Source organism: Cervus elaphus, chromosome 28, assembly GCF_910594005.1.
Source record: "Cervus elaphus chromosome 28, mCerEla1.1, whole genome shotgun sequence".
Taxonomy (NCBI): Eukaryota; Metazoa; Chordata; class Mammalia; order Artiodactyla; family Cervidae; genus Cervus; species Cervus elaphus.
This window is the reverse complement of record NC_057842.1, coordinates 31,107,239-31,134,919: the sequence shown is the minus strand read 5'-3', so window position 1 is coordinate 31,134,919 and position 27,681 is coordinate 31,107,239. Positions and strand designations below refer to the sequence as shown.

Sequence of the window (27,681 nt, the reverse complement as noted above, 5' to 3'; positions counted from 1 at the left end):
AAACGATGTCAGATGTGTCTGATGTTACTGTAAGCTTTGCTCCCTCTGGGCTTATTTCATTTCAGGTTTTCAGACTTTTTACTGTCGCCTCTGGTAGCTTCAGCTTCCTGTCAGTGCAACAGCAAGTCCTACCTAGTGCCCATGCGGACTCTAGTCATTGACTGGAAAGTTCGATATCCAGAAAGTGAAAGTGAAAGTTGCTCAGTTGTGTCGGACGAAATTCTCCAGGCCAGAACACTGGAGTTACGGGTAGCCTTTCCCTTACTCCAGGGCGTCTTCCCAACGCAGGGATGGAACCCAGGTCTCCTGCATTGCAGGCAGATTTTTTACCAGCTGAGCCACAAGGGAATTCCAAGAATGCTAGAGTGGGTGGCCTATGCCTTCTCCAGGGGATCTTCCCGACCCAAGAATCGAACCGGGGTCTCCAGCATTGCAGGCGGATTCCTTACCAATTGAGCTATCAGGGAAGCCCTTGGACTCCAGAACTGAAGGCAAAGTCTTCTGACTCCCACTGCTGCTCCAATTCTTCCCCTCCTGCTAACACAATCAGTAAACAGATGTAGATGTGACCTTGGGAGATCAAAAGGTTCTAGCGTGCAGGTCATTCAAAATCTTATCAGATGAACTGTCCAGTTTATGTGAAGGAGTGCGGGAAAGAGTGTGTTCTGCTTTATTTCTACAGCTCATTAGCGAATCCTAACCATACTCTCCCTTAGGTCCCTTTTCCATCTCAGTCTGGTTCTCATCTCCTTAGAAAGAAAAATGGGATCTTTTAATTCACTCAGTTCATGTTGGGAAGAGGCCCAAATCAGGTCCCATTAATACTCTGCTGGAGGAGTCTTTCAGCAGCACAGTCTAGGGGAGGCATTTATGTCTCCTCCTTCTCCTCTTTCCCTGGCTTGGCATATTCTAGCTCGTGTTTTGCTCTTCTTATAAATATGAGAGAAAAATAAAAGACACTATTCAGCTTCCTTTATTTGAAAAGTTTGGCATTTCAGTGGTTTTTTTTGAAGTTGGGGAGGGGGGGTCCTCATTTGTAACCAGCTTTGCCATGAACGGAAATCAATCTGAATGTCCTATTGTGCATTTTTTTCTTTCCTCACAGCCTGAAATGGCCTTTGCCAAGTTTTCAAGCTGAATCTGAAAGACCCTCTCTCATTTTCCGCTCCCTGCCTCCAACCTCATTGAACCTTCGCAGAGATTTCTCAGGCAGAAGAAGGGCTGCGCTGCGAGGACTGGGAGGAACGCGACCTACTCCGCTAACCCAGTGGCCTGAGCCAATCACAAAGAGGATTGGAACCTCCCTGAGCCTCCCGCCGCCCTCCCTTCCCATCCCGGGCCCCTTCCACAACCTCCGGGAAAGAGGGACGCCGGAGGGATGTGTTTGCAATTCAAAGCCTTGGCTTTCTGCCAGCCTCTTTTCTAAATAAGAAGGCAGGAGCTGCGGTGAGGTGCAAAGGGTCTTTCGAATTGCAGTGTCCCTGCGATCCGGAGATCCCCGTATCCGCCGCTTTTATCTGCTTCTGAAGCAAACGGGGAAAGGGCAAGGATGGTGGAGGCTTTCTGTGCTACCTGGAAGCTGACGGACAGTCAGAACTTTGATGAGTACATGAAGGCGCTTGGTAGGTAAAACTAAGATGTGCCGTTCTCTTAAACCTGCAGCTTCAGACACTCGCAGATTCCTTTTTTCACCCATCCGATTAGCAAGAGACAAAAGCAGATCCCATTGTCATAATCACGTGCTGTGCTGATTTTAAAAAGCCATTTTCCACGGAAGGGCTTTTTAAATCTGGCAATTGTCCCCTTTCTTGCCTAGAGCCAAGTATTCTGTGAAGAATGTGAAGCTTCTGTGCCTTTTCTGCTTTTTCTCCAGCATCCTCTTATTTATGCTTCCAAATTGGCATCCACATACGACTAAGGCTCAGTAGCATAACTGATGGGCTAAACATACTCTAATGAAACTTAGATTTTACGACCTGGATTCCAGAATAGGAAAGTGGATTCCTGCTTCATGAGCTATTTTGGAAGTTGCCACCAACTGTATTGCTTCTTTTTACTATTTTAGGTGTGGGCTTTGCCACTAGGCAGGTGGGCAATGTGACTAAGCCAACAGTGATCATCAGTCAGGAGGGGGACAGAGTGGTGATCAGAACTCAAAGCACATTCAAAAACACAGAGATTAGTTTTCATCTGGGAGAAGAGTTTGATGAAACCACTGCAGACGACAGAAGCTGTAAGGTAAGGAGCCGCTCCTTCCTCTGGGGTGGGGAGGGGAGGACAGAATAACTGTTTTTTTCTAGATGATGGAAAGTGGAAAATGTTCTCAGTATTTCACTTCAGAGAGAAAGACCCAGGGTTAATTTTGCATTCTCATGTCCCATAGCTTATGTTCTGAATAATGGGCAACTCCCATAGCTCAAATCTCCAATCTTTTTCTTTACCACATATTTCTCTCATTTTGTATCAAATCTGTATTTCAGAAAATATTTCATCGTATTCATTTAAAATAAAGATTGTACTTTGTTTAATCTCTCTTTTGCCTCAAGTTGGCTAAATCAATAGTTTACCTCATTCTAAAACCCTGTTTAAAGGAGTAGGATGATTCCTCAGAAAGCACTAGTTTAGGATTTTTATTTCTGATAATTTATCTGCCTGATAATTTTTGCATCTAAACATACACATTTCAATCGAATTATGATTTATTAGAGTTTTCTCAGAGTTTCAACTCTGGAAGCAACAGAGGAAATGGTACTACTGTGATAATTAATTGATCACTATTGTTTCAACTATTACTCTTTGAAAAATCAGTTTGTTTGACTTTCATGTAAGAAATCTGATCTGTACCTATTGCTATGTTCTGCATTTTGTTGGTGGTCTCAGTCTGTTGTTAGCCTGGATGGAGACAAACTTGTTCATGTACAGAAATGGGATGGCAAAGAAACAAATTTTGTAAGAGAGATTAAGGATGGCAAAATGGTCATGGTAAGTAGAGCAATTCCCGATTCCTGCTTCTCCTCCTGCCCCCACCGCCCCTCAAATTTCCCATCTCCTTCCCTGCTCCTCCTTCCCTCCTTTTCTGCCATCTTTCCTTTTTTAATAACATTAAGTCACTAGCAAGGGTATTTAATCATGTGTAAATTTGTATATTTTAGTTTATAAAAGTTTTACAAGTTCAGTACAGATAATTTAGAATATAACAGGAAAATGTAACAAAAATATAAAATTCCCTTCTACTGTCCCCTCAGAGAGAACTATTTTGATATTACTTCCCTCCAGTCCTTTTTAATTTTGTAAGATGCCTTTAAAACATGTCTATTCAATACTAGATAGTCATGTAAAAATTATAGAATAGAAAATAGTTTAAAAATAATGTATCTAATGGTGAAGTAGCATCATAAACTGGGGAAAATGTTTTATCTTGATCTAGCACCCTAGACACTTTTTTGGTGAGTTGAGTAATGGAATCTTGAAGACGTTGAAGTCAATACATCATTTTGTATTTTTTCTTGGATGGGAGTTGCTTTACATATTTCTTCTGAGATAATAGCAGGATGGGTTTTTTGGTTTTGTTACTTAAGACTATTGACTAGTTTCCTTCTCCTTCCCTTGACTACCAGCTGTTCTAGGTTCAGATAGAGGACTTACATAGTCACATTTTTTTCTTGGGTGGAAGTGGGGGTGGGGAGCAGAGGGACAGTTTTCCTTTCATGTTGACAAGTATTTGGCCACATTTTTCTGCAGTGATCATCATCACCATAAAGAGAGGGAGATAGACAGAGCGATTCATTTATAAAATATTCAATCTGGCAAAACCCACTACAATATTGTAAAGTAATTAGCCTCCAACTAATAAAAATAAATGGAAAAAAAGAGAGAAAAGATTTAATCTGAAGTTCTCCAGTTCTCCTTTATGCTTTTTTTCTTTTTGTTTTTCCTGAATACAAAGAAGTAGATAGTTCAGCTTTGGTATGTATGACTGTGATCAGGCAAGACTGAGTTGAAAAAAGGAAATGAAAGTAATGGGTGACAAGGCATGCTATCCTCTTGAAAATCACAGGACTACATGAAAATGATGAACACTGAAAAACACTAAATTTTGTAAAGAGGATTTATAGCAATTCTTCAAGTTGGATTTGATACAAGAGCCCATGGTGCACATTTTGCTACATAACCACCAAGGTTCACATAGAATAAAGCAGGACAGTCAAAGCAATGAGAACATTTGTACATTTACTTTTTCCTGCTTTTGGACCAAGTCATTGCAAATACCATTTGTCCAAATAATTTTGATTTTCTAAAAACTTCAAAATTTATCTAGGTCATGAATTGTAAAGTAGTATGAGAACCTACTATAAATTTTATGCACTTTAAAAAGAGAGCTAAAATGCTCCAATTACCCTGATAATTTAAGGCAAAAGGAATTCTTTTGACCTGAATCTAGATAGTTAATCTAAGTTTTTTTTCATATTTCTTTCACAGATATGAACTATGTATACATGTCACTCACTCAATAAATATGAGGGTTTCTTTTTAGAAAATGAAGATGTAGGAAAAAAATGAAAATGTTTTTATAGAACATTTAGGGCTTCCCCAGTGGCTCAGCAGTAGATATTCTGCCTGTAACGTAGGAGATGCAAGAGATGTGGGTTCGATCCTTAGATTGGAAAGATCCCCTGGAGGAGGAAATGGCAACTCACTCCAGTATTCTTGCCTGGGAAAATCCCATGGACAGAGGAGCCTGGCAGGCAACAGTCCATAGAGTTGCAAAGAATTGGACATGACTGAGCATACAACATTTAATGTTTGTAAATGCCATTATTCTTTTGTATAATACTTAAATCACATATATGACAATCTTTAAGATAATAATATGACAATATTTAAAATAATATGATAATCAGTAGGTACAATCACTGATGTACCTGTGTAAGAAGATTTGGTTATCTTTTGGAATCTTTCAGACTCTTACTTTTGGCGATGTGGTTGCTGTTCGCCACTATGAGAAGGCATAGAAAACATCCTGACCTGGGGCTGGAGAAGCTCTACAATATTCCTGTTGAGTATACTCAAGTCTCAGTGTAAAACTGCTATTACAGTGCGGCTGATCACTAATTAGAAGGTTACCTTGGTGTGGAGGTGGAAAATGATGACTTTAAACCTTGTTTTAAAAACTTGTTGCTGCAAGCAATCAAAGCCATTTTTGATCTGCAAATTTATCACATTTTATAATCCACGTTAAAATTTTTAAGCTACTGTTTTTAAAATCAAGAAGGGAATATGTGCTATAATTTCCATTGGAATGCAAATCAAATTGGAATAAAAAAATCTTACACCCGTGAGAAATGTGTTGCTGTTTTTAATATCACTCACTAATCTGGCTGGGAATTGTATATTAGAAAGTTTTAAGTAAAATAGCCTTTTGTGTGTGTGTGTGGTATAACATTAGGCTGGGGAAGTTAGCACTTTGCTTAAAATACTAATTTAAAATATAAGCAATGTGTAAAGTAGATAGCTAGTGGCAAGCTGCTATATAACACAGGGGGCCCAGCCTGGTACTCTGAGCTGCCCCAAAGGGGTGGGATGGGGGGTGGGGTGGGAGGGAGGCTCAAAAGGAAGAGGAAATATATATAGTTATGACTGATTCCAGTTGTTGGACAGCAAAAACCAACACAACATTGTAAAACAATTATCCTCCAATTAAAAAAAAAAAAAATCAGAAGCCTAGGGAAATGTGGAAAATGTTTGGGTTGGAACGTCCACATACAACTTGGCTAGGATCCGAAGGAGATTTGTTATGGTGAGCTGAGCTGCACAAGTGACCTCTTGATACTAAAAACAGGTAGTCTGAAGAAGCAAGCTGATATACATGAAAATGTCTTATTAAAAAGTAAACATAATCAAAGTCTCATAGAATCAAAATGTCAAGTAATTCAAGTTTCTTATTGAAAGGTAAATAGAAACAGGCAATGAATTTGATCCCAGACCAGAAAGATGTGTCTCCAGGCAAGTACACCGAGCTGAACTAAGCTGCTGCTGCTGCTGCTGCTAAGTCGCTTCAGTCGTATCCGACCCTTAGCGACCCCGTGGACTGTAGCCCACCAGGCTCCCCCGTTCCTGGGATTCTCCAGGAAAGATCACTGGAGTGGTTTGCCATTTCCTTCTCCGATGCATGAAAGTGAAAAGTGAAAGTGAAGTCGCTCAGTCATGTCCGACTCTTAGCGACCCCGTAGACTGCAGCCCACCAGGCTCCTCCGTCCATGGGATATTCCAGGCAAGAGTACTGGAGTGGGGTGCCATTGCCTTCTCCAGAACTAAGTTGAGAACTGCTATAATGGGTAAAGTGGAGTGTGCAAAGGGCATCTGAATTCCTTTGTGTGGGTGTGTGGCTGGTAGTAGGGAAGCAGGGACATGGGGGAGGCTGGTGGAACTGAGTTGACCAAAGGAAAGTAAATACCTGTTTATGACTGGTAAGATTTGCATTGGTAAACTACAAACGTTATTTTGTAGTTTATTGTTTACAAGATGATTTTTGTACATTTTCTCAAACCCACAATGTGAAGCAGGTAAGGAAGATACTACTTTTACTTTACCGATGAGGAAAGAAGATTAGATTAATGTGTCCAAGTTCTCTTGTGAATGCTAAATTGCTTCAGTCATGTCTGACTCTTTGTGACCCCATGAACTGAAGCCTGTCAGGTTTCTCTGTCCATAGGATTCTCCAGGCAAAAATACTAGAGTGGGCTGCCATGCCCTTCTCCAGGGGATCTTCCCGACCCAGGGATTGAACCTGGCTCTCTTTTGTCTCCTGCACTGGAAGGCAGGTTTTTTTTAACCACTGGTGCCACCTGACTAGTGAATGATACTGAAAATAATAATATTTCTCTTAAAAATTAATATGCAGCTGAATTTTCTTCTGAAACAAAATGTAAGATTTTTATTTTCCCTGAATCACTTCTTAGGAAAACTTTCTTCTGTTAGCCTCTGTGAAGGGTAGGGGGTGAGGCAGAAAAAAATGTAAGTGTTTTACAGGACATTCAGTATTCATTTTTAATCAAAGCAAAATGTTCAGTAAGTTTCTACAAGTTAAGTCAAGGTCCAACGAACTTACAGATATAAGTATGAGGAAACTTTCTTTAACTTACACAATCACCACAATGATACTATCACCTGGCTATTTTTATTACTTTAACTACTATAATAAAGAGTAAAAAAATCTAAAGTGCAGCTGTAGGATTTAACACGTGAATGTGTAATTATTACTGAATGTCGAGATAAGATTGGCCCAGGTTGTCATTACTAAAACTAGTAAGCTTTGTCTTTAAAAGCATGGAACAGAGAAGGTATTTGCTCCAATTGCTCTGAACGCCTTCACTTCTCCTTCTGGAGGAATACAGCTTTCTCTTAATGTTGAACTTATGCTCTAATAGAAGCATGGGTTCTGGCTTCTCCATTCGTAAAGACATAAGGGTAAGAATAGGGATTTAGTTTCACTTCATTATTGTTGTTGTTGTTTAGTTGCTCAGTTATGTCCAACTCTTTGCAACCCGAGGGACTGTAGCCTGCCAGGCTCCTCTGTCCATGGGATTTTCCAGGCAAGAATACTGGAGTGGGTTGACATTTCCTTCTCCAGAGAATTAGGTCAAATAACATCCTAGCATTCATTTCCATAACAACTCTCTGAAGAAGGGGAAGGTTTTGGGATGGCCTGATGGGAAGCAAAGCTATACTGGGTCAATGTATTAACCTATACACGCTCACAACAAATTACACCTACACCAGAATGTGAAAGTGAAAGTGCTACTCACTTCAGTTGTATCCAACTCTTTTGTGACCCCATGGACTGTAGACTGCCAGACTCCTCTGTTCATGGAATTCTACAGGCAAGAATACTGGAATGGGTTGCCAACTTCTTCTCCAGGGAGTCTTCGTGACCTAGGGATTGAACCTGGGGCTCCTGCATTGCAGGCCGGTTCTTTACCACCTGAGCCACCAGGGAAGCGCCACATCAGAACATCAGTTCAGTTCAGTTCAGTCGCTCAGTTGTGTCTGACTCTTTGTGATCCCATGGACTAGAGCAGGTCAGGCCTCCCTGTCCATCACCAACTCCCATAGTTTACTCAAACTCCTGTCCTTTGAGTCAGTGATGCCATCCAACCATCTTATCTTCTGTCGTCCCCTTCTCCTCCTGTCTTCAATCGTTCTCAGCATTAGGGTCTTTTCAAATCAGCCAGTTCTTCGAATCAGGTGGCCAAAGTATTGGAGTTTCATCTTCAGCATCAGTCCTTCCAATGAGTATTCAGGACTGATTTCCTTTAGGATGGACTGGTTGGATCTCCTTGCAGTCCAAGCGACTCTCAAGAGTCTTTTCCAACACCACAGTTCAAAAGCATCAATTCTTCGGCACTCAGCTTTCTTTACAGTCCAACTCTCACATCCATACATGACCACTGGAAAAACCATAGCTTTGACTAGACAGACCTTTAGAACATGGGGACCTACAAATACATGCAAGGGGTGAGCTGTACACCCAGAGATGTTAAGGCATTGGAGCTGTGTGTGCCTCAGAGACAAGTTATAAAGGAAAACAAAAGAGAGCAGAGTTGAAGGGAAGATAGTGTTTCTACCTGTTAACTCAGTATAGTACCTTTTAAAAATTGAAGCATTTCTTAAGTTTCAAAATGTGTAGGCCATATTTTATGCTTACTTACTGAAGAATTATTTCATAATCAGTTTACTTCCAGTAAAACATTGAAAATTGGTAAAAGATGGCATGTGGGATATAGTTCCCTGACCAGGGATTGAACCTGGGCCCCTTGCATTAAGAGTGTGAGATCTCAGCCTCTGGACCACCAGGGAAGCCCCTTGATGTGCTTTTAATGTAAGAAATTGGCAGGCGAATTCTTTACCAACTTCGACACCTGGGAAGTTCCCTGGCAAGACACGAAACAGAAAATGGAGGCACCTTGATTCCCATTTCAAAGCCTTTTTCATGAGACACTTTCCAATAAATTACACAGCAAACAAAATAAGAATTTCTCTGTTGGGAGACAAATACACTTGATAACATTTTTTATGGGGTTAGTAATTCTGGAAGGTTTTTTCTTCTTCAAAGGAATTCCACATGCTATAAATTTAAATTATATGCTCCTTTATCTTAAAGGGATCAGCATCCTCATAAGTGATATCACAAGGAACACAGAACCCAAGGAAGTTTGAGGATCTTGGCTCCTTTGTCAGACTGAATATCTTCAAAAATTCCTTGAAGAATAAAATCTACCAGTTCTATATATGATTTCCGTGTTATCTCTGAAATGCATAGAACATAGTTCTGAGACATTGCTCTAACTCAACTGCAAAAACAACCAAGCAAGCAAAGAAAAAAACCCAGACAAACAAAGAACTGAAACCTAGGGACCCCGTGGACCCTAGCCTGCCAGGCTTCTCTGTCCATGTGATTCTCCAGGCAAGAATACTGGAGTGAGCTGCCATGCTTTCCTCCAAGGGATCTTTTCCACCCAGGGATCGAACTGAGCTCTCCTTTATCTCCACATTGACACTCTTCCCTTGTAGCTCAGTCGGTAAAGAATCTGCCTACAGTGCAGGAGATCGGGGTTTGATCCCTGGGTCAGGAAGATTCCCTGGAGAAGGAAATGGCAACCCACTCCAGTATCCTTGCCTGGAAAATCCCATGGACAGAGGAGCCTGGTGGGCTGCAGTCCATGGGGTCGCAAAGAGTCGGGCACGACTGAACGACCAACAACAAGTACCACCTGGGAAGCCCAGTATATCTGAGTAGTGGTTCTCAAACGTCACCACAACTTTAGCATCTTGTGGAGGACTTGGACACACAGACTAGGCTTCAGGTCCTGTTTGTGGCTCAATGGGCCAAGCCTATTGGGAAATTTTGGGAAATTTTCACTTGTAACTAGACTTCCCAGATACTGCTGAGGCTGCTGTTCCAGGGACCACACTCAGATCCACTGTATTGGAAATCTCTGCTGACCTGGTTCAAATCAAGACACTTGGAGGTTCTCTGTATCACTTCTGAGGAGGAGCCCCATGCACTTAAGGTCAAGCGGCACTTAGGGGACCCGATCTGCGCGGGATTGCCTCAAGCATATTCCTTCCAGGACCTGTCGCCGATTTAGAAACAACAACAAACCAGGTAATCGCTAGAGAGCTGCTGAAGGTCAAGAGAACCTACTCGTTGAGGAATCGGAATCTAGCACGTGACCGCTGGGCGTTAACAACCGCAGAGGTCTTCCACCTCCTCCCCGATTCCCCCGGGTCCCACGGTCCCGGGGAGTCTCCGGACAGCAAGAGTCACCCAGACTCGTGGCTGCAACTTGCGATGGCGCGGCTGGGGGCGCTTGTCTGTTGCCTGCTGGCCGCCTGGCACTGCCGCCCGGGCCTCGGACGGCCTCTGGCTCCCGCTGGCGCTGGTCCCGCGGTGGGTGAGTCGTCGCTATCCTTTCCGGCTCTGGAGCTGCCCGCGAGCCGCGGCCAAAGCGCATGCGCTTTGAGTGGGCGCAGTGAGTGGGCGCCGCGGGGCGCAGTGAGTGGGCGCCGCGGGACCCGGGGAGGGCGAGGTGACGGAGGCACCAGAGTGCCCGCTCGGCTCGGCGGAGAGATCGGGACTGGCCGGTAACAGCGGGGGCGCTGCAGGGGCGCTGCTCCTGCAGTTGTTTTCACTTTGTCTCCAGATAGGTTTTGCTCCCGGGCAAAAGGGGTGTTTCGAGGGAAAAAAGAACCTGGGGGCTGGATGTCCCACGTTCCCAGGGGCCCCGAGTCTGCCCCTGTGGGGCGGGGGAGCTGCCGGGGTTCAGCCGCTCAGCTGTGTACATTTCACCGGGACTCGGAGTTTATTCCGTCCTGCTCGCTAAGTTTGGTGGCCTTTTCGTCCCACTTCACCAACCACATCACGGTCGCAGGCACCGCGCTCCCCACTCCTTAGGCTACGTGAGAACTCTCGGGGCCTTCATTTCACTCTACCTGGACGCCCTTGGGTTCTCTGAGGGCTGAGTCAATTTTATTCATTCCCCACGCCTACCCCAGTACCTGGACCGAAGTGATTCTCAAAGCGAGGTCTGGGACCAAGAGCACCAGCATCACCTAAACAGGTTAAAAGTGCAAGTTTTTAGTCACCCCCAAGTCCTACTAGATCCGAAACCCCAACCATCCGTGTAACAAATCCTCCAGCTGATTCTGGTAGACGCTGGAAGTTGAGAGCCACTGGTCCTGAATAGGTAAACGTTGGATGGAAGATGTTATGATGCCATATGAGCCTTCAGTGTCAGGATATCCCCACCTCCCTGACGCATTTTCAAATAGAATTGCTCAGTTATCTGGGCTTCCCAGGGGGCTCAGTGGTAGAAAATCGGCCTTCCAGTGTAGGAGACATGAGTTCAACCTTGGGTTGGGAAGATCCCGTGGAGGGGAGCATGGCAACCCACTCCCAATATTCTTGCCTGGAGAATCCTATGAGCCTGATGGGCTGCAGTTCATAGGGTCACAAAGAGTCGGACACAGACTGGGCACACAGGTGGTGGTGGTGGCTGTTGTTATCTAGAGGAGGGGGAAATGAGCAAGGTGGAGTTATTTTTATGTTTTGTGGTTTGGGCATAGCTGTCTCTGAAACAGCGCAGTGCTGACTGCTGAGACTGCTTATCTTTCTCACTTTGCTTTCTCACAAGCCTTCTATTTGTCCAAGAGCCAAGTCCTCATGACTCAGCTGCTCATGACTCATTTGAAAGCTAGAACTGTCAGTCTGGTTTCCCAACTGTCAGTCGTAACAAAAAATTGTCCCCAAATACTTATGTATGCTGGTTTCTGCTTTCATTAAAGCTGTTTTTCTTCAATTATGTGGCTGTTTAGGATTCTGTGATAAAATGTCCTAGATTGCCGGAGGCCAGCCTTGGCCAATTCACCTTTTGGTTTTAAGGCTCTGATTGCTGAAGGCCTCCATGACAGATTTCTGTGGTCTGGTGAATCTCCACAGCTCCCTGTTTCTGTAAGGAAGCTACTCAGAGTTGTCGCCTGGGGAAGAGGAAGGGAGAGGGGGAACCAGGGTTCAAACTCCCAATATACATTTGTGAGACGCTTTAAAGATTTAGTCACTAAGTCATGTTTGACTCTTTGAGACCTCATGGACTGTGTGTAGCCCGCCAGGCTCCTCTGTCCAGGGGATTTTTCAGGCAAGAATCCTGGAATGGGTTGCTATTTCCTTCTCCAGGAATCTTCCTGACTCAGGAGTCGAACCTGTGTCACCTGCACTGCAGGTGGATTCTTTACCACTGAGACACCTGAGATTTCCCTATTTGCCAAACAAGATGTGATAATTGAGTAGTGAAAAGCATGTTGAACTATGAACCGGAGAATTTGGGTTGAAGTGTGGGCTCTGCCACAGGCCAGGTCTATAGCCTTGGACACACAAACAGTATTTTGTATAAATTTCATTAGAGGCGGGAGGTGAGGTCTCTAGATGTTTATTATTGATAAATCCTGGGTTAAGAACCTGTCAGGGCTCCATTCTTGGCTTCTATTTAAAGACACCTTTCAGTGCATCTAAATAATTACCCCTTACTTATCCGTCTAGCAGTGCAATGGTAGTGGAAAGAGTTCCAGACTGCAAGTCTGGAGAGACTGGTTCCATTTCAGCTTTTATTACTGAGTCACCATGTGATCTTGAGGAAATCCTGACTCTTCCTGTGCCTAATTAAAGAATGTTTAATTGGGGACCTAACCATAGATCAGACTTATTCTAGATGCTGGGGATGTGTAAATCCAGGTAATAGGTTACATCAGATGAATGTCTTCAATGTGTTTCCAGGTTTGTTTTACAAAAATTTTATTTAGAAAAATTTAATATATTGGTAATTTCATGTCCCTTACTTGACACAGTATTTCTTGTAGGTATGTTGTTATTTATTTTGTATGAGGCAAGTGAGATGGAAGGACTTTTTTATTCTGAAAGGACTTTTTCATGTGAACTAACACAGTGAGGCCCTGTGTGCAGTTGTTAAGAACAATGTCAACTCTGGAATCAGATTTCCGGAATTGCTGTCTTAGTTTTGTTGCATATGACATATGTGATTTGGACTTATCTGTAAAATGAAAATAATGGTCAATAAATACATGTAAAGCATAAGAAACAGTACTAAAGTAAGTACTCAATACATTTCCACTACTTGGAAATTAGGAAATTCAGTGTCAAATGCAAACTTGACATTACAAATGAATAACAATATAATGCTGAGCTTACCAAATGCCAGGCCTTTACTTCTACTAAGTCACTTAACCCTCATTCAGTAGACAATAATATTATTTCCATTTTACAGATGAAACAGGCCGAGATCATACAACTAGATTGGGAAGAAGAGCTTGGATTTGAAGTCAGGCAGTCTAACTCTGGAGCCCCTATTCTTTTTTAATATTTATTTTTTAAATTATTTATTTATTTTGGCTGCGTGGCAGGGCATGTGGGATTTTTGTTCCCTAACCAGGACTTGAACCCATGCCCCCTGCTTTGGGAGCACATAGTCTTAACCACTGGACTGCCAGGGAAGTCTGTGGAGCCCCCATTCTTAACCATAACACTATACTTTTCTGCTTGTAAGTTCACTACACACATTAACATTCTTTGAATAATATATATATTTACATAAAACTGAGATGTAGTGTATATTTATACCCCAAGGAACGGCTGTGTCCAGGATAATTCTGAGTTATCTGCCAGTCCACTTTATGTGCTGGGTAAAGTAGGTCCAAGCTGGAAAAAAGTTGGAGTACTTTCTGCATTATGGAATAAAATAAATTACTCATGGCAAAAGTTTCCAAATGAAGACTGAATACCAAGTAATTGACCATGAAGACTATTTGATGACTACTTTGTTCTGGATTTTTTTGTCTACCACTTCTTAGCTGTGGGCTTAAAATGTGCTATTGTAACAACATCATGGAGAAACCACATCCTAAATATATATAATATGCCTTTTCCACATTAAATCAATTACTTTCGATTTTCTGCTTTATTATCCAGCTTTGGGTTTTATTCAAGTATTTGCTCAGGTGCAAACTTAGCTTTTTATTATTTGTATGGATAAGACTTTGTATTCTGCTCATTTTTTCCATGCTTCTGGTGTGGTATGTTGCTACTGTGTCACTTCTGATGTGTTTCCTATTGTAAATTAGTCAGTATCAGATTGAGCTAAAAATTCAAAGTGTGAAAAAGTCTCAATATTAAAACAACTTTTTGAAAATAATAATAAAAAAAAATTAAAAAAATAAAATAAAAAAAAAATAAAACAACTTTTTGGTCATATATAAGAAAGCAGCAAAATCATTGAAGATATATGTAAATCAATTATAAGCAAACGTGAGGGCCTTTCAAAACGGGAGTTCAGATTTTGGCTCTCCTGTTTCTTAAGCTGTATATACGAGAGCAAATTTTCTAATTGACCCAGTATTAATTTCTCAACTCTAAAATAGGAACAGGGATTCCTGCTTAAGAAGTCGTTTTGAGAATGAAATCACATAGTGTATTTCAGTTGTTTCCACAGTATCTAGCATATGGTGAATATTTAATAAAGAGAGCTACTACTATGTTTATTAGTACTAGTGTTTCCTTCAATGAAAGAATTTTTGTCAAGATGATTTCCAAGCAAGGGTGCTGTCAAATGGTTCCTGGGCTTCTCTCTGAAAACCCAAATGGAAGCATCTTCTTTAAAAAATGCTTCCCTTAATATTATTAACATTTTAGACAGTGTATAATAGAAGATGTTCCTCTATTAAATTGCTTTTGAGAACCTCTAGCAATGGCTATTTTTGGCTGAAAGCTAGATTACACACTCATTTTCCATTAATGTTGAGAGGCAAGGTTTTATATGAAATTAGGAATAAGATTTATTAGTTACAAGTTCTGCAGTCTCTTCCGTGGTGGCTCAGACAGTAAAGAATCTGCCTGTGATGCAGATACCTGGGTTAGGAAGATCCCCTAGAGAAGGCAATGGCTACCTATTTCCGTATTCTTGCCTGGAGAATTCCATGGACAGAGGAGCCTGGCAGGCTACAGTCCATGGGGTGGCAAAGAGTCAGACAGGACTGAGCGACTAACATACACACATACATCTGCAATCTCTTCACTGTGTAACCCTAACAAAACACATCATATTTTTATGTCCATTTTTCTACAAGAAGAAAATAATTTCTAAAACATTAAATTCTATAAGGAAGAAGATACGCTATTAAGATACAATATATGGGATTATTATTGACTTCCCAGAAAGGGGTTTCCGTGTATATCACTATGCAAACTTATGTTTGTTATGTAGTCATTGTTAGGTAGTCACGCTGTCACTGATCTCATCAATTTTGTTGTGTGCAAATAGTAAATTCTACTAAAATCTTTGTACTATCTTTAGAGTCAGTATTTCTCACAGGGAAAGACTGTATTTAATTTCAGGGCATATGGATATTTGGGCTTCCCAGGTGGCGCTAGTAGTAAAGAATCCACCTGCCAATGTAGGAGATGCAAGTGACATGGGTTTGATCCCTGGGGTGGGAAGATCCCCTGGAGAAGGAAGTGTAAATCCACTCCAGTATTCTTTCCTGAGAAATCTCATGGACAGACGAGCCAGAAGGGCTGTAGGCCCTGGGTCCACAAAAAGTTGGACAGGACTGCTGAGCTACTCAGCACATGGATATTTAAATTGCTAAGGCTTTCCTCTAATGCAGGATGGAACACCTATTTCGTCTTACTGTAAATATTTGTATGGGAATTCCGAACGAGAAGTAGGTTTAACACCACTTGTTTTCTCATCAACAGGGCAGTTTTGGCATGTGACGGACTTCCACTTAGATCCGACTTACCACGTCACAGGTGACCACACAAAAGTGTGTGCTTCCTCCAAAGGTGCAAAAGCCTCAGATCCTGGTCCTTTTGGAGATGTAATGTGTGATTCTCCTTATCGCCTCATTTTTTCAGCACTTGATTTTATTAAAAATTCAGGACAAAAAGTATCTTTTATGATATGGACAGGGTGAGTGATTATATAAATACCATATAGTTACTGAGTATATATCTACAGTGTCCTAAGCTTCATTAGGATGTTGAATTTCATAAGAAAATTAATTTACATTTTAAGAATTATTGGGGCTTCAAAAATACTGGATCAAATAAGTCAGCATTATTAGGGATAAGAAAAACTTTCAAAGTCCTAGTTTTATTTATTTAGAAAATATCCTCTAGAAATATGTCCATATTAACTAAGAGATGAGTTTATAAATAGCTTTTTGTGTCATTGTCTTGAGATCTTTATTAATGTGATAATAAGTCTTGACTAAATAATCAAAAAACAAAAGTCAGCAATGGGAATTAACCCATGATAGCGATTTTACAAACATGATCTTCTGGTGGTATACTTAACTAATTCTATTCATCATGACAGAGTGAAGAGGTCTGTATTTCCTGTACCCGCAATAATGATAATGGCTTTATTTTAACTTATACATTGTAACTCGTTTAATCTTCACAATAGATATTGTTATTATTCTTCCCATTTTACAGATAAGAAAATTAAGGCACTGAGCATCTAAGTAACTTGTCCAAGTGCTCACAGCTATAAGAGGGCAAACCTGGCACTTTTGGTCCTGGAGTCTGTGCTTTTAATTACTAAGCATTTTTGCCTCTTATAAATCTTCAGTCAGGCAGTGAAATAGGCTGACATTTTCAGTTTATCTTTTGTATTTCACAAGTTTTCTTTTTCTTTAGGGTTCTCAGTGGAACAAAAGTAAGTGTAGAGTAGTTGATCAACTCTTTATCATCTGTTAATTTATGGTAGAATTCGACAATGACAGTACAGCAAAGCTTTACACAGGAGTCTAGTGACTTTTTATAGAAACTGATTTTGTTTTCTACGATTCTGTCTTCTCTTCAGGGATAGCCCACCTCACGTTCCAGTGCTTGAACTCTCAACAGACAAAGTCATAAATGTGATTGCTAATATTACAACCACTATCCAGCGTCTCTTTCCAAATCTCCAGGTTTTCCCTGCACTGGGTAATCATGACTATTGGCCACAGGTAAATTTGACCACAACTTCTGGAAATGCTTGAAGGATTTTTCCCATCAGTAGTGTCAAAGTTTTGCAACTAACTGGTTGATAATAGAGCATGGGCGGGGGAGGGCACGTGGAGGTAGAGTGTGCTCTTAACACTAACCATCAAGGAAGGCAAGACACATGGTTTGGGGACTTAAAACTGACTTGTAATAGTTCATAAAAAGTTACGTCCATAGTGGGGTTTTGGAAACAGATTACTTAGTTCATGGGTTATTAATTTGTGATTTCCTTCTTATTCTTCCTCAGTTTTTTTTTTTTTAATTATTTTGTTCATTTTAATTTCCTTTAGGCTAGCCTAAAAAGGTTATTGTTGACAAATGTTTACATGTTTTAGAATTTCTGTTAGGCATACTAAGCTGCTCATACTCTGATCGAAGCTGGATTGTGATTAAAAACGAAAGCATAGAGAATTATTATAAGAACCAAGAAGGGAAGTCCATGTTCAAAATATAATTCAAGGCAGAGAGTATGTTCAGAATATTTTAAATGTCTGATACAACCTAGGCTTCAACCTCTATTAGAGTGGCTGTTTTATTAAACAGCCTGTGCATAACAGTTGGATAGCAGTTCCAGTAACAGAGATCTGCGATAGCAGTGCAGAATCCTACATTTGTTCAGATTCAAGAGATCTTAGAGATTATTGCAGGACTTGACAAACCAGTCCAGATGTGACCTGACAGTTGATTTTGTAAATAAAAGTTTTATTGGAACACAGCCCTGGCTGTTCTTTCTGTTTTACCTGTGGTTGCTTGTATACTGTAACAGCAGAGAATAGTTACCATATTGACTATATGACCCTGAAGCCTAAAGTATTATTATATGACCCTGTATAGAAAAAGTTTGGAGAAGGCAATGGCAACCCACTCTAGTATTTTTGCCTGGAAAATCCCATGGACGGAGGAGCCTGGTAGGCGGCAGTCCTTGGGGTCGCGAAGAGTTGAACACAACTGAGTGACTTCACTTTCACTTTTCACTTTCATGCATTGGAGAAGGAAATGGCGACCCACTCCAGTGTTCTTGCCTGGACAATCCCAGGGATGGTGGAGCCTGGTGGGCTGCCGTCTATGGGGTTGTACAGAGTCGGACACGACTGAAGTGACTTAGCAGCAACAGAAAAAGTTTGCTGACGCTTGGTCTAGATGAACTGTTCAGTTTATAAATGAGGAAACTGAGGCCCAGAACAATTAAGTCACTTGTTTACGTGCTCAGTCCCTTAGTGGCAGAGCCCACATCCTGTATCTTTTGTGTTCAGTTAAACAAACATCCTTTCACAGGTCTTTGCTCTTGCCAGACTATCAGCATTTCCTGAACATGACGTTTACTTTCATGCCTTTCTTTGTCTACGTTTTGCTTTGTGTTTAGAATATCTTTTCCATCTCATGTCAAAAGACTGCTTAATGAGGGTCTTGATTATATTGGTTAATTAATCTAAATACTGTGACTTTGCAAGTTGCACTTTAGGACGAGCTTAAGTTTAGGTGACTTCCTGGGTCTGGCCTCCAGTCTTGAGATGAATGATAGGTGAGTCTTGGTGACAGTCAGCCTCTCAACTAGTGGTCAGTTTTTGTTACTGTTGCATGTGAGACCACACAGCAGAGGGTTGGAGGTGGACAATCTCCAGGAATCAGAGGTTACACACGTTGTTTATAAGCTTTAGGTTGTTTATAAGCTTAACAGACAGACTACTGTGATGGAAAACCTGTGGGGTTTAGTGTCACATCCATTAGAATTTAAAAACCTGTCCTGCTTCTTCTAATAGCTGAGCAACTTGAGTAATGCATGTAATTATCCCTGATCATTTGTAAACAACAGCGGTGATACTTACCTTGCAAAGTTTTGAGGATGCTCGGTGGAAAGGGCATAGTTTCCTACCTGGCACATTATAAGCCCTCAGTCAGTGGAGTGGTGGTTTTGTAGCATGAAGCAGTGACACGGGACACGTGTTTCCTAACTCCTCTGAGGATTGGTTTCATTTTACTTTTATCTCTGCCTTCTTTTTGTGAAGTCAAATCTTGTAACAATTCAAAGATATAGGTGCTATCCAAGTCTAAAATATATCCTATTACATGTACAACTAGGATAAAGTGAGCAGCCTTTATACCTTAAACAGCTAATGGTTTCCTCTTTCTAGCTTGTGATCTTGTGTCTGAAAATCTTCTTTCTACTATTCTGCCATCTTTCCTTCCATCCCAGTTTCAGGAATGTCAAATGTAACACGAAAGCCCCACAACGAATTCACCTAGAGGCTACTCATATCTGAGATCAAATTCTGGTGAATGTTAGTAACAAATAAATTGGATGTGTTATTTCTCCCATAGACATGTATATAAACATAGCTACATAAACATACAGATACAAGTTCCCACCCATTATGTCGGAAGTAGATATTCATATGGAGAGCCCAAGGATTTCTTCCTATTGCCACTCCAGGAAGCAGCCCAGCATCCTTGTGTACTCCTACACTGGCAAAGCAGGCGCCACCAAACTTGGGTGACGCTACTTCCCATTGTGCAATAGATAATTGGATATCAGAGTGACGGTAGGAAGACCTGGAATTTAGACCCAGCTCTGGAACTGACACGCTCTCCCTGAATAAATCACTTACCTCTGGTGCTCATATTTCTCATGTTTAAAGTAGAGAGAAAAGTCTAGGGTAATGTTTATATGATTTTGATTCTACATGACTATACCAGTATCTTGGCATCCATCCTGAAGTAAACAAATGGCTAAAATGTTAGGTTTTTTTATGATGATGATGCTTACCAGTGTTTGATTAGGACTTAGATTGGGCAAAGCCACTGTGTAACTTTCAGACAGATCACTCCGATCTCTGACACAAACTGAAAATATACTTTGAATAATTAGTTTCAGTTAAAAGAAGTCATTTACTTGTAACTTGCCCTGAATATATTTATATTTTAATCATGTATTAGGCATATGTATTAGGAACTAACGTGACTTGAATGTCATTTTTAAAAGGGTAAAGCATTTTAATTAATGATGTCAGTGAAACTCCTTTAAGAAATAGGTCTAGGTCACCAATATATAGAGGGAAATGAACAAAGTGAATAATATGGCTTCAGTTTTTTAGTATAATTTTTTGAAAAGGAAATAGAATTCTGGGTTTTTATTCAGTATCTATTTTCTCGAAGCTTTATTTTTCTTGTCTAGAGCTTACATCACCATAAGGGTTCTTTAATAATGATATGATGAAGTAGGATGATAAAAATACTGTATATTACAGATATAATATTTAGAAAATCATAATGATATGATTTAGGCTGACATAAGGAATTGTTGTTGTTTAGTCACTAAGCCGTGTCTGACTCTTTGCCACCCCATGGACTGCAGCACACCAGGCTTCCCTGTCCTTCACTATCTCCCAGAGTTAGCTCAAATTCATCCCATTGAGTCGGTGATGCTATTTATCTCATTCTCTGCCACTCTCTTCTCGTTTTGGCTTCAATCTTTCGCAGCATCAGGGTCTTTTCCAGTGAGTCGGCTCTTTGCATCAGGTGGCCAAAGTATTAGAGCTTCAGCTTCAGCATCAGTGTTTCCAATGAATATTCAGGGTTGACATACAGAGACTTCGAATCAAAACCATGTGGTTATAAGTCTTCTTTCAAGAAGTTAAAATGCTTTATACTAGTGTTCACATTTCAGAGGACTTTGTTTAATTCTGAAATCATGACGTTTTCTCCACTTCCTGGGCATGCTACACCAGAACTTACGTTTTCAGGGGCAAACTTGCCTCCAGTGTCTAGTGAGCACACTCCCACATCTATTTTGTACTCCAGTTATGCCAGAACAAGGGCTTTTTTTCTGTATATAGCACCGTGTTGGTGTCTGGGCCATTGTTTTTGCTTTTGATTCCTTTTCTTGTCAACCTGATGAAATCATTTTTCAAGGTCTGGTTCAAATGCTCTTCTCACTCTCGCTGCTGACTCTCTAGGCCAGCCTTGATTATTCTTGTTTCTCCACTCCTAGGATCCTTGCCATGGTTCCTAGCATGTTGTCTTATAGATGACTGGTTGCATTTTGTCCTCCATCTCCCCAACAAAGCCATAACTTCCTTGAAAAATTAAGTATATCTAGTATTCCTGCATCTCCAGATGCCTCCTATAGTAGTAATCGCTCAAATCATGTGTAAATTAAGTCATCCATGTATCTTCAGAATTTTAATGTTGGATTATGTTGTTTGTGGCCAGGATCAGCTGCCTGTAGTCACCAGCAAAGTGTACAATGCAGTAGCAAACCTCTGGAAACCATGGCTGACTGAAGAAGCTGTTACTACTTTAAAGAAAGGTAAGTGAAAGATTTACTCAGCCTTGTTTTGTCTCTGTTTTTATTCAGTTAATATTGTTTAGACTTAGATATTTAGTGTTTGCTTGGGTGTGCCAGTTCTGAAGAGTCTCTGTGCCCAGTTTTCCTAGAGGCCTGACCATGTTTGAAAGCCGAGGAGCAGCATGGATGGCGAGTGGGCCGAGGTCCCAGTGGCTCACTCTGAGAGCGCCATGACGGCGCTGTTCTCTCACCACTGGTTCACAGGTGTGAGTGGGGTTATGCGTTTAAGCCCCATCTCACCTGAGAGTCTAGCAGCTCTGATTTATCTGCTATGGCTTCTTCAGTGTCCTCTGGCAAGATCCACGTGTGTTCTCATTCTTTAGATTTTAGACTTCACAGTATCTCTTACCGTAAGTCCGCAAACATACAAAAGTAGACATTGATTTCTTAATCGTTCCTTGATAAAAATCAGTACCTCATTGCCTAGTTATCTTTTCATAAGAATGTTAAACACAACTGTTGTGACCTCAGTATGTGGAAGTAGTAGCACTGGACTTGACACAGAGTAGGTTTTCAGTGTTTGTTAAATCTGATTCTTATCCAATGATAAGCCTATTTAAGTGCAAACAAAGCAATGAGAAATAAGTTTAACCTTCCGAAATGGATTGTAAGCCTTAATTAAGATTTTTGCTTTCACAGTGTCTATGTATCTGTGTATTATTTTATTAATAGAATGTGTTCAAAATTTGTTTTTATAGGTGGCTTTTATACACAGAAAGTTTCAAATAATCCGAAACTTCGGATCATCAGTCTCAACACAAACTTATACTATGGCCCAAATTCCATGACCCTAAATCAAACTGATCCAGCAAATCAATTTGAATGGCTAGAAAATATACTGAACATCTCTCAGCAAAATAAAGAGAAGGTAGATGCCATAGACCAACATCACTGGGGATGAACAGAGGGTTACACTTGTGAATTTATTAGACTTGCAAGGGGTCAGGTATTAATAAAAGTATTAAAACTTAAAGATGTTCTTGCATGAAACAGATTTGCTCTGTTGTTGATGCTAGTTTTGTTTTATTATGCTCTAAGGCTTGATAGATATTAAAAATTATTTTTGAGCAAGGTCACAGTTCAGTTCAGTTCAGTCACTCAGTCGTGTCCAACTCTTTGTGACCCCACGGACTGCAGCGTGGTCACAGTTACCTAATATCATAATGTCCAGGGGATCTTCCCAACTCAGGGATCAAACCCACGTCTCTCATGTCTCCTACATTGGCAGGTGGGTTCTTTACCACTAGCACCACCTGGGAAGACTGTTATATCATAAACCATGCAGTTTAAATAGACAAGTATAAATTTAAGACCATTAATAGTTTCATAATTTCTCCTTTTGATAAATGAGTAGGAGAGATGGTATATTTGTTTTCTAAAATTTAATTAACGTACTTTCAATCTTGGGTATCTAAATGTCTTTTTGTTATGATAAATGTGCAGAAAGAGTCCCGTCAGTCCTCTTTGTGTTTCTCTCTCCAGGTGTACATCATAGCTCATGTTCCAGTGGGGTATCTGCCTTTTGCAAGGGACGTCACAGCCATGAGAAAATACCATAATGAGAAACTGATAGACATTTTTAGAAAATACAGTGACATCATTGCAGGACAATTTTATGGACATACTCACAGAGATAGTATTATGGTTCTTTCAGATAAAAAAGGTAATAGAATGTTCTATTTGTATGTATTTTGCTACGCAAAATAGTGAATATTAACTTTTACTGATCCAGTAAATTTGAAGTTTAATAAATCTACTTGCCAGCACTAGCTTTTTCTCACTTACCTCTAGTGAGTATATATATAGTCCTATAGTGTGTAGGACTATATCTAGTCCAACTGCTGGACTTCTTATTAACTTCCCAAAGCCATCACCATTTGATCACTGTTGACCCAAAAGCCTCTGAAACCTTCAGCTCACTCAAATGTTCTTTTAGGTCTGAAAGTTTAGAGAAGCACTGCTTTTGTTCTACCTGTGAGACTCAAGTTTTTCTTTCTTTTTTTTTTTAATTCATTTATTTTTAATTGGAGGCTAATTACAGTATTGTGGTGGTTTTTGCCATACTTTTAAAAAAAATTTATCTTGACCGCGCTGAGTCTTCGCTGCTGCCTGCGGGCTTTCTCTCGTTGTGGATAGCGGGGGCCACTCTCTAGCGGTGTGCATGCTTCTCATTGCTGTGGCTTCTCTTGTTGGGGAGGACAGGCCCTGGGGTGTGCGGGCTTCAGCAGTTATGGCACACAGGCTTAGTCGTCCCACAGCATGTGGGATCTTCCTGGACCAGAGATCAAACCTGTGTCCCTTGTGTTTGCAGGTGGGTGGATTCTTAACCGCTGGGCCACCAGGGAAGTCCTCAAGTTTCTTTTGCTATGATTAGTTTTCCTTAGAATTTAAAAAGCAAAGCACAATTTACTGTGGTTTAAAATAAAATATATTATGCTCTTAACTTTTAAGTGGTTACCAACATGGTCATCTACTCAGCATTAAAAAAAAAACCAGAAGGAGCAGTTGCATTAAATAAGACAATGATTATTTAGTCTTAAAGTTAATTTCTGTATGAGGGTAGAAAACTGAGAGTTAACAAAATAAAAGTTTTGATTTTTTAGTAGTCAGCCAGGATAAAAATCTATATATATATATATATTTCAGTAATTGGAGAACATTTTTAAAATGTTTTGCCTTTTTCATCTAGGTTGACTGGGCTTGGTAAAAATGACCATTTTTCAGCCTTTGATAGCTTTTATACTCAGAAAGAGATTTAGTTCTATAATAGATATAAAACATGGTGACACTTTAATCAAATTCTTATTACGTAATTATTGGAATATTGTCATAGGTAGAGTACAAAAAACTAGCTTTGTATTTTTCATGTGTGTGTACTTGTAATAAGTTGGATATTTTTATTATGAAAAATTTCAAACATATATAAAAGCAGAGAGAACCTCTGTGTACTATCACTTATATTCAAATATCTATCAAGATTTGTTTTACCAATAATTCTTTTTTTTGAGGTATTTGAAAGTAAATGTCAAACATTAAATGTATTTCAACACTACGTGCTTCACACATTGCTAAAATATTTGGATAACAACATAATCATAATTCCATTAACTTAACTAACAGAACCAACAATAATTCTTTTAATCTCTTTGTAATAAAACTTTCCCTATTTTCTTTTTTTTAAACTTTCCCTATTTTCTTAAAAGTGTCTCTTTACTGTTGTTTCAAATCAGGATCCATCAAGCATCATGCATTATTTGACTGTTACGACTGTTAACTTCTTAATCTGAAACTTTTTGTATTTTTAATATTATTAAGCTCAACTGTTAAAAATACATATATTTATGTACATATGTTTTGTCCAGGAAATCCAGTAAATTCTTTGTTCGTGGCTCCTGCTGTAACTCCAGTGAGAAGTGCTTTAGAGAAACTGACCAACAACCCCGGTGTCAGACTATTTCAGTATGATCCTCGTGATTACAAATTATTGGTAAGTTGGTGTGACTTTTAGAATTGACTTCATATTTTTGTCTGTCTGTGTAGTTTTCATCAGTTTAGTTGAATGTTTTCAACACAACTACTGTAAGTTGTGCTTTATGTTGAAATCTCAAGATGTCTTCTTTTTTGTGTTTTGAATGTCAGCAAACTTTTATATCAATTCAGCTTCAAAAGGGTAGGCATTTAGTTTATGAATATTGTCCCTTTCAACAAATATGTAATTTGAAAAGAATTTCTCAGTTAAAGTCACTACTGATGTAACTGTATTTTTCTCCTAGGTAAATTTAGTCAGCAATAGTTCTATTATTCCCTGGAGCATGTTTTTACAAAAAACAATAGTGCAGGAGAAATCTGGTTTTAATCCATAAGCATTAAATTAAGAAAGGTAATACAACAATTGCCTGATAAGAATAGTCCAAAAGAAATTTTTTAAAACTACTAGTTGCCTGTTTTTAGATCTGAAATTCATGTGTATGTGTGTACATTGACATAAAAAGATGTACTTGCTATAATACTATATCATTTTTTGAAGTGCAAAATAGTTTGATTTCATTTTATGAAGAAATGAAAAAGATAGTAAAAAGAAATTAAACACCTATATTTCTTTTGTACATACGGTCTGGAATAGCACACATACACTGGAGTGCTGGTAAACGTTTAGTAGCTGGCTCACTGGGGTGTGGAAGGTGCTTTGTTTTTTAGTGTGCGTCAATTTCCATGGCATAAATACTCCCAAAATGGCCAATTTCAAGCTGCCTTAATGATATAAACTAACTTGCAAGTTTCCTGAAAATTTGACAGTCGGCATTTGTGGGCTTATACAAGCCACCTGCTGCATATAACTGATTATAGACAGTTGTTAGCAGTGGTTACTTCTGAGGTGTATGAACTGAAGGCTTTTTATTCTGTATATCTCTCTGTATAGTTGGATTATTTTCTATTATGTCCTTTCATTATATTTTACATGAACAAAACAATATAGATTTTTCTGTTGGGACTCTTTCCTTAAAAGCGATTGTCAATTTTTAAAATGACTACACTTTAAAATTAAGAAGGTCACATAAATCCTAATAAGAACTCTACTTGCTATGCAGTATGTTATATGCCAAAATATGAACCAGACTTCATTACTCTTTTTAACTATTTTTTAACTATAGGATATGCTGCAGTATTACTTGAACCTGACAGATGCTAATCTAAAGGGAGAATCCAATTGGAAGGTGGAGTATAACCTGACCCAGGCCTATGACATTGAAGATTTGCAGCCAAAAAGTTTGTATAAGTTAGCTAAACAATTTGCAATCCAAGAGAGTAAGCAGTTCATAAAATACTACAAATACTTCTTTGTGAGTTACGATAGCAGTGTAATTTGTCAGGGAAAATGTAAGATCTTTCAGATTTGTGCAATTATGAATCTTGATGTTATTTCTTATACAGATTGCTTGAGACAATATCATATGAAGCACAGTTTGTAATATTTCACAGTTTGTTCTCTTTGATAATGAAACGATCCTCTGCTTCTGAGATCAGTTTGTGGAAATTGTTATACAAATCTTTGTGAGTTACTCAGTGGGCAGGAATAATTCCTGTCTTTGCTTTTTTATGATGCAAAAATGTAGCAATTTTTATTATATCGAATGTATTTAAATTGCCCATTACTAGAATGATGTTTGAATGTAAATACCCTATCTTCCAGGACTTCCTAGGTGGCTCAGTGGTAAAGAACCTGCCTGCCAATGCCAATGCAGGAGACTCAGGAGATGCAGGTTCAATCCCTGGGTCAGGAAGTTCTCCTGGAGTAGGAAATGGCAACCTGCTCCAGTATTCTTGCTTGAAAATTCCATGGACAGAGGAGCTTGGTGGGCTACAGTCCATAGGGTCCCAAAGAGTGGGATACAGCTGAGCACACACACACCCTATCTTCCAGTTTATATAATTGTACCTAATTTATACTCTTGTTGAAATTGTCATTTATACAATAAAACAAATTATTTTTCCTTAAGTAGAATTAATTATTTTTAATATGGTAATTTTCAGTTTTTAATTCACTCTCTTGGAAACTTCATGTATAAACTCAAGTTCAAACTGTTTTAAGTATCATGAGGCTAAGCCTGTTTTTGCGCTGTCTGTACTCTTGGGAAAACACCAAGGTCACATTAGGGCTGTCTCTGATTCTGCGAGATGCCACGGGACAGGACTTTTACCTGTCTTCATTCTCTGAGTGAAGGAGAGTCCTTTTTAGTACTGCTAAGTTTTAAGGAAGAGCTTGTCACAGGAGAATGGATGAATGAAATATTTTATCAAACTTTAAAAATTGCAGAGATATTGATAGTATAGATTGCTTAGAGATATATGTAATAGATCCCCCCAAAAGAGGTACATTGGTAAATCAAATACAAGAAAGTTGGAGGTTAATTAATGTGAAAGTTGATTGGGGAGAGATATAAAAGGGGGCTTAAATGCATTGGGAAAGTTTTATTTCCTAATTCAATCAGTGGCTATGTTGTTGTTAGCTCTGTTTTTTAATTCAGTTCAGTTCAGTCGTGTCAGACTCTTTGCGACCCCATGGACTGCCGCACACCAGGCCTTTCTGTCCATCATCAACTCCCAGAGTTTACTCAGACTCATATCCATTGAGTCAGTGATGCCATCCAACCATCTCATCCTCTGTCGTCCCCTTCTCCTCCTGCCTTTAACCTTTCCCAGCATCAGGGTCTTTTCCAAT

General features: G+C 39.8%; 2 protein-coding genes across 7 annotated transcripts; both read left to right on the top strand.

Annotated features, from left to right (window-relative positions):
* The first annotated feature begins 1,185 nt into the window (after positions 1 to 1,185).
* Positions 1,186 to 5,339, top strand: FABP7 (fatty acid binding protein 7). Its single transcript, XM_043890448.1, has 4 exons — positions 1,186 to 1,622; positions 2,066 to 2,238; positions 2,881 to 2,982; positions 4,962 to 5,339. The coding sequence occupies exons 1-4, from the start codon at positions 1,550 to 1,552 to the stop codon at positions 5,010 to 5,012; spliced, it is 399 nt and encodes a 132-aa protein (XP_043746383.1). The 5' UTR covers positions 1,186 to 1,549; the 3' UTR covers positions 5,013 to 5,339.
* A 4,686-nt stretch (positions 5,340 to 10,025) lies between these two features.
* SMPDL3A (sphingomyelin phosphodiesterase acid like 3A) lies at positions 10,026 to 26,958 on the top strand. 6 transcript variants are annotated; one of them, XM_043890397.1, is made up of 8 exons: positions 10,026 to 10,165; positions 15,824 to 16,037; positions 16,935 to 17,079; positions 21,326 to 21,422; positions 22,160 to 22,329; positions 22,944 to 23,124; positions 24,824 to 24,948; positions 26,114 to 26,958. In XM_043890397.1, the coding sequence occupies exons 2-8, from the start codon at positions 15,949 to 15,951 to the stop codon at positions 26,429 to 26,431; spliced, it is 1,125 nt and encodes a 374-aa protein (XP_043746332.1). In that variant the 5' UTR covers positions 10,026 to 10,165; positions 15,824 to 15,948; the 3' UTR covers positions 26,432 to 26,958. The 6 variants fall into 6 exon arrangements, with proteins under 6 accessions (XP_043746332.1, XP_043746331.1, XP_043746329.1 ...); XM_043890396.1 differs by lacking the exon at positions 10,026 to 10,165 and adding an exon at positions 10,197 to 10,450; XM_043890394.1 differs by lacking the exon at positions 10,026 to 10,165 and adding an exon at positions 10,197 to 10,454.
* Positions 26,959 to 27,681: the final 723 nt, after the last annotated feature.

Bases quoted from the DNA above. Each gene is read 5' to 3' on its own strand.
- FABP7 (XM_043890448.1), top strand. From the start codon at position 1,550: ATGGTGGAGGCTTTCTGTGCTACCTGGAAGCTGACGGACAGTCAGAAC. The intron at 2,239-2,880 runs GTAAGGAGCCGC...TGGTGGTCTCAG, and splicing joins CAGACGACAGAAGCTGTAAG to TCTGTTGTTAGCCTGGATGG. The intron at 2,983-4,961 runs GTAAGTAGAGCA...GGAATCTTTCAG, and splicing joins AGGATGGCAAAATGGTCATG to ACTCTTACTTTTGGCGATGT.
- SMPDL3A (XM_043890392.1), top strand. From the start codon at position 10,352: ATGGCGCGGCTGGGGGCGCTTGTCTGTTGCCTGCTGGCCGCCTGGCAC. The intron at 22,330-22,943 runs GTAGATGCCATA...TTCTCTCTCCAG, and splicing joins CTCAGCAAAATAAAGAGAAG to GTGTACATCATAGCTCATGT. The intron at 23,125-24,823 runs GTAATAGAATGT...TGTTTTGTCCAG, and splicing joins GGTTCTTTCAGATAAAAAAG to GAAATCCAGTAAATTCTTTG.